Source organism: Cyprinodon variegatus, unplaced genomic scaffold (assembly GCF_000732505.1).
Source record: "Cyprinodon variegatus isolate N-32 unplaced genomic scaffold, C_variegatus-1.0 Scaffold120, whole genome shotgun sequence".
Lineage (NCBI taxonomy): Eukaryota > Metazoa > Chordata > Actinopteri > Cyprinodontiformes > Cyprinodontidae > Cyprinodon > Cyprinodon variegatus.
The window spans coordinates 1,305,585-1,311,350 of record NW_015150573.1 but is presented as its reverse complement, the minus strand read 5'-3'; the positions used below and the strand labels follow the sequence as shown (position 1 = coordinate 1,311,350).

Below are 5,766 nucleotides of genomic sequence, written 5' to 3'. Positions count from 1 at the left end.
CGGCTCCATCACATTTCAAGTCAGATGCTTGGATGCATTTTGGCTTTAAAAACAAAGAAGGTAAAAATGAAATTGATATGATGCACGTCATTTGCAAATGGGCCACTGAGGCCATGTAATCGGCACTGATTATCCTTATTTTGTTATTTTAAGTTTGATGAATCCTAAGATCTTTTTGTCATAGTAATAGTAATACTTCTGTCCAGTATTTGTTTCCATGGCAACACCTCCAAAAGTCGTTTCAATAAATACAGCTATGTATGAATTCAGCTGCTTTCAGTTATGTATCGATTGAAGACACTATCCAGATCACACCCAGCCAGTCAGCCACTGGTAAGGGCTGTATCTTTTCTTACAGTGTTCAGTGAAAATATCGCAACGCATCGCAAAATTTCTAGTATCGTGATGCATCGTGATAGAATCGCATCGTGACTTCTTTGCCAATACCCACCCCTAGATAGAACCTAACGGAAAATCTTCAGAACGGCTCCAAATGACATAAAACTCATAAGTGTGAGTAGAACATGATGTAATAACGTAAAATCAAGGGCCCAATGTAAAAAAAAAAACGGCGTTCCCCTTTAAGAAAAAATAACAAAAGTGCCTCTATGAGAAATTCATGAAAAATATAACCTTAGAGGCATTAATATATTAATCAAGGGTTCATCTAATTGGCTAAATTTCAATAAGATGATATGCAGCCATGTAGCAGGATCTTTGCTGAATGGCTGGATGTAGATCTTGTGCTTCTAGACCTCACTGAGGGACGGGGGGGCTCCATTTGTAAGTGATCTAAAATGGTAACTTGCCCTATAAAGGGTTAAAAGATTTATTTACTGTAAAATGATGTCTTTTGGTAATTTAAATGATATTGTAGTTTTGTTTTTTTATACATAGTTTACTGCATTGACATTTCTTCTGCTATCTAAAAGATTGATGGACCAATCGACTAACCCCGATGAGAATATAAACCTTTGCTAATGTAATGTCTGAATAATGATGTAGTTTGATCAGCAGACACACGTTTATGTCCGTGGAGGCGTTGCAGAGACAAGGGTGGAACTAAACTGAGAAATACCGGCTGTTTCTCTGTAACTTGATTTTGACGCTTTGTGTTTCGCGTTTCGCATGCGCGACTCCACTGCCTTAAATCCCATCGTTCCTGTGTTACTCTGTGCCTCATGTATGTTCCCTGGTTTTAGCCATGGAGAAAACTCTTGGCTGGATAACCAATTTTCGTTACATTTTAGGGATGGAACGGTTTTTGAAAACCGTCCGAACCGTTGGGTTCGACTGTCTTCGATTTGCGTGTGTTGCGTTCGGTTCATGCGCTGCTCCATTTTCTCATAGGCGAAGCGTTTTCACTCCAGAGCAGAAGGTGGCGGTACTGCGACCAAAGCCAACCACCAGTAGTAAACAAGAAGAAGAAGAAGCGAAGCAGCGTAGCCGAGTGTAGTGTTTCATTAATTTTTATTATTTTTATTTTTTTTTCGGTGTAACAATCAACATATACCGAACCGAACCGAAAACTGTGACCACGAAACCGTGAACCGAACCGAACCGTGGATTTTGTGAACCGTTCCACCCCTCTTACATTTACACTTTCTCATATTTTCCAGACAAAAATTTAATGCCGCATCTCCCAAATGTCCCGGCCGCAACAACGATTTATTGGTTCCGCTATCGGGACGGAACCAATAATGGGGAGCCGTTGTTTTTTTTTTTTTATAAAAAAAAAGAAAACCTAAATTTTATCATTTTATTTAGATTACAAAAATAAATGGTAATAAAAATAATCTTATTTATGATGTTTTAAAAATTAAGACTTACAAAAGATTGATTTAAGACATTTTAATACCAATTAAGGCCTTAGTTTTATTTTGAAGAATTCAATGCCTTTTAAGACTTTTTAAGGAACCGCGGGAACCCTGCAGGTGTGGGCGGTTGTTAGGGACGGCGACGCACATGAGGATCAGCAGGGATGTCTGCTAACACCAGCTCTCATCTGAAACGCTTGGGACTGAAAATGGACTTTAGATATTTAAAGAAATCTGAAGACTGCTAAACGGAGGGATGAGTGGAAAACAAACAATCCCCCGCATGTTCCTACACCCTGAAAGCGTGCTCCATCATCAGCGTATCCAAGGAGAACATTTCAACACAAGCAGCTTAGTTTCACCTAAGATGAGGTCACTTGGAGCTGAAAACCGGGCGTCAGAGCCAGGTATCGGAGTAATAAAGAAAAAGAAAACGCCTCTGAGAGCGCTGACCTGAGCTTGGCCGCCGAATAGTCATCTTGAAGTGCTCCAAATCACTACCAGAGTTCACTCCTTGCAACATGCGGAGCCGTACATGAGAAACTGGCAGCGGCGAGACGGGGAGTTGGTGGAAATAAATTCTCAGACCTCTTCTGTGAGTGTTGAGTAATACCTGCTGGAATGGGGGTGTCCACCCTTCTTCCAGCTCAAAATCCCCCTCTGCTAGCGCTCTGACTCATCCCACAGGGGTTTGGTTTATGTCTTTTTTTCTTTGTTTAAACATTTACCTGTGTGTTCGTATTTGTGTCTCAGCAGCGAGCTGCTCTTCTGGAAGATCTTGTCACACAGGTCGCAGGCGTACATGCCGCTGTCCGTCTTCTTCATCTTCTTCCTCGCCGGTCCGGAGTCCGAGTCGTTCTGCTCATCCAGGGCCGAGAAGCCCTCCGAGCCCAGATCCAGCCTCTCTTCCTGAGAAATCAGACATCAGGTTAAAATGCGTCCTTCCTCATAGAGCAGTGATTCAGGACGGCTTCATACCTTCGTCACAAAAACAAAACGCTTCACTATCTGAGACAACATTCCCCTCTGCTGCAGCAAAGGGATGTTTGGCATCATTTGTGTTTTACAAGGCCGATCTATGCCAATCCACTTAACACAAAAGTATGATACAACAACAGGAAATCGATTGGGCAGGCAGAGGTGCTGCTTTCCGCCCGATTCCAACGGATCAATAGGGTGTGTGCAGCAGAGAGCAGCTGCGTGTCCTCTGAGGGACAGCCTCACATTTACAGCCGTCCTTCCTCCTCTCATTAAGAGCTTCAAGTTTTACTAAACCTCCTACACAAGAGTTTATCTATGGAGGATAAAAAGTGCCAAAATTAAATAAATAAATACAGCATTAAATAAATAATTAAATGTGTCACTAATTAATTAAATGTGGAATTAAATAAATAAATGTGTCATTCATTAATTTAAAACCACGTCACTAATATAAAGTGCCACAATTAAATAAATAAATACAGCGATAAACAATTAATTAAATGTGTAATTCATTCAATAAATAAGGAATTAAATATATAAATGTTTCATTAATTTAATAAAATACGTCTTTATTTTATTTAAAAAATATATATATAATTATTTCAGTGTGCATTTAATTATTTCATGGTCCTGTGTCGCAGTGCATCGAAACCATTCACAGAATCTCTCAAACTCACCCATCAAAGTTAGGGGGCGGGGTTATCTAACACCTGATTGGTCACCCTGCACATTAAGGCGAAGCTAATCGATTACAGAGACTGAGATCCACAGGTTGTGAACATACTCTGATACAGAAGGTGGCGACTCGATTCGCGTTAACCCCGCCCCCTAACTTTGATGGCGTGTTTTAGCGTCAACGATTAAACAGCTTCAGCTCACTGTGATTTTGAATTTTAGCAGCTCTGAAAGATAAGTTGAAACCATGACTACATCTGCTAGAGATCTGGGCTGATTGTGTTCGACAAAATAAAATAACAAAAAAATACAAAACCATGGTAAACAAACTGTGGCTAAATGCTAATTGTGCTAACACTATATCCACATGATTGGTCATATACCTACCCTCACAAAAACAAAAAATATATAAAAAGTGGTCTAAATAAGCTTTTTTTAAATATAGATTCCTCTAAAAATGGCAAAACATGAAATAAAAGACGATTTTAGTAGGCTTTTATGTATAAAATACCAGGTTATGACTCCTTTAAAGCCAGGGGCCAGTGATGGCCACGCACCTTGATCCCATTGAGGTGGATGGTTTCGTGCGTCTCTGTCCCTGCAGGGCTGTTAGCTGTAGTGGTGTACGTGTAAGCCAGCTGGGGGATCAGGATAGTCTGTTTGCTGTTATTGTTGGTGGTGGTCAGTGCTTGCAGGCATTGCATTGTGGCTACGATGTCCAGGGGTTTGGCACTTGGCTGGTTGGCGTACAACGCCAGGGGGCTGCCCCCCATGGCGGAGAGTGGCAATGTGTCCTTCTTTGTGCAAGTTAAGTTCAGAGGTTCTTCCTCGTTGGTCGAGCAGGAGGAAGCAGAGGGGTAAACTCGGGCTGGGGGCACCATGCTCTCTGCTTCGTCTCTGGCAGGCTTTGGCAGCGACAGGTCCAGTGGTCCCTCAGTGCTCTCAGGGGTATCGGCTTGGGCGGGACAGCCGGCTGTAAGGTTTATCGGAGAGGGCGAGGCAGGTGAGCTGTGCGCGCCGTTGACCTCGGCTGGCGTAGCCTCCGTGGGGCTGTCCTGGCTCACAGAACTGCTTATAGCGGCCAAATCCTTCCCCGGGACCAATGACACCACGCTGTGAGCTTCGCATGAGTCCTCCTCCTCCGAGGGAGGCGTGGGGGCACCCAGTGATATCTGTCCCTGCTGCATTTTGTCGAACCATTTCTTTACCACATTGACTGGCAGACTGACGGAGTCGGAGATCTTGACCAACTCCTCTTTGGAGGGCTCTGCATTTAAGGCAAAATATGCCTTTAGTAGCGATAGGAGGTTCTTAGGGTGGTTGCAGAGTCCTCCTTCTGACAGCAAAGCGGCAACAGCCTCTGATTTGTCTAATCCTGCCCCGTTCAGTCTGAGGTTCTCTTTCTTGCAGTGCTTAAGGGCATGGAGTGCTTCCAGCCCCCCTGGACAGTTCTCACAGAGGAGACAGGTTTTAGTGGTCTTTTCCTCTTTCTGCTTTGTCTCTTGGTCCCTGCTGCCTCTGACAGAGAGGTCCTCTGGAAGTTTCTGGGACTTGATAGAGTCAGTGGCACTCTGAGCCGGAGACAGGGGCTCTTTCTTCAGGTTGTGGGGTGTGAGCTGGCCCTGGTTGGGGTCCAAACTGTAGTTAATAATAAGTTTTGCGTTCCCATCCTGCCCGACGATCGGTAGACTGATGGCTGAGATGAGCTGCTGCTGAGGGGGGTGGAGCGTTCCAGTTGTGAGGCCTGAATTCACCTGGCCTTTGGCGTTGTTTTCCAGGACCTGCCGTATAACATTACCATCCACTGCCACCTTGAGGGCATTTTGAAGGTCCGCCAGGTTGATGCTGATCGGTGACACCAGCCCCACTGTGGGCAGGACCACCGCCTGTACGGTACCCTGCAGAGGGGCGGCGGCACCTCCGCCAAAAACCCCACCGTTCATAGTGGCCATTGCCGGCGGCGTTATTACAGCCGGCTTGTACTCATACTCCACAGGTTCTGTTTTGATCTGGTTGAGGGGTAGCTGCTCCTGGAGGGGCCTACTGTGCTCCATTTTCTCTCTAATCTGTCCACAGCGGGCCGACGGTGATGTGGGTAGCCCCGGTGATGAGCCCTGGGCCTGGTTTCTGCTGCTCCCCAAGCGCTGTCTGCTGTTCACTGAGATGACGCTGATGCACTTCTTACTGCTGATGTGGGAGCTGTACGAGCCTGAGTGGGAGAAGCGCTTCTTGCAATGGGAGCACTCGTAGGGTTTTTCTCCTGAATAAAACCACAGTTTGTGAAGCAGAGAGA

At 44.8% G+C, this 5,766-nt stretch overlaps 1 protein-coding gene across 1 annotated transcript in view; it reads right to left on the bottom strand.

The window, feature by feature from the left end:
• zeb1 (zinc finger E-box binding homeobox 1) overlaps window positions 1-5,766 on the bottom strand; it is an 85,263-nt gene that overhangs the window by 4,210 nt on the left and 75,287 nt on the right. Inside the window, exons 6-7 of the mRNA XM_015375529.1 lie at window positions 4,031-5,733; window positions 2,546-2,726 (exon numbers count right to left, since the gene is read on the bottom strand). Coding sequence (XP_015231015.1) covers window positions 2,546-2,726; window positions 4,031-5,733 — 1,884 coding nt within the window. The remainder of the gene's footprint in view (window positions 1-2,545; window positions 2,727-4,030; window positions 5,734-5,766) is intronic.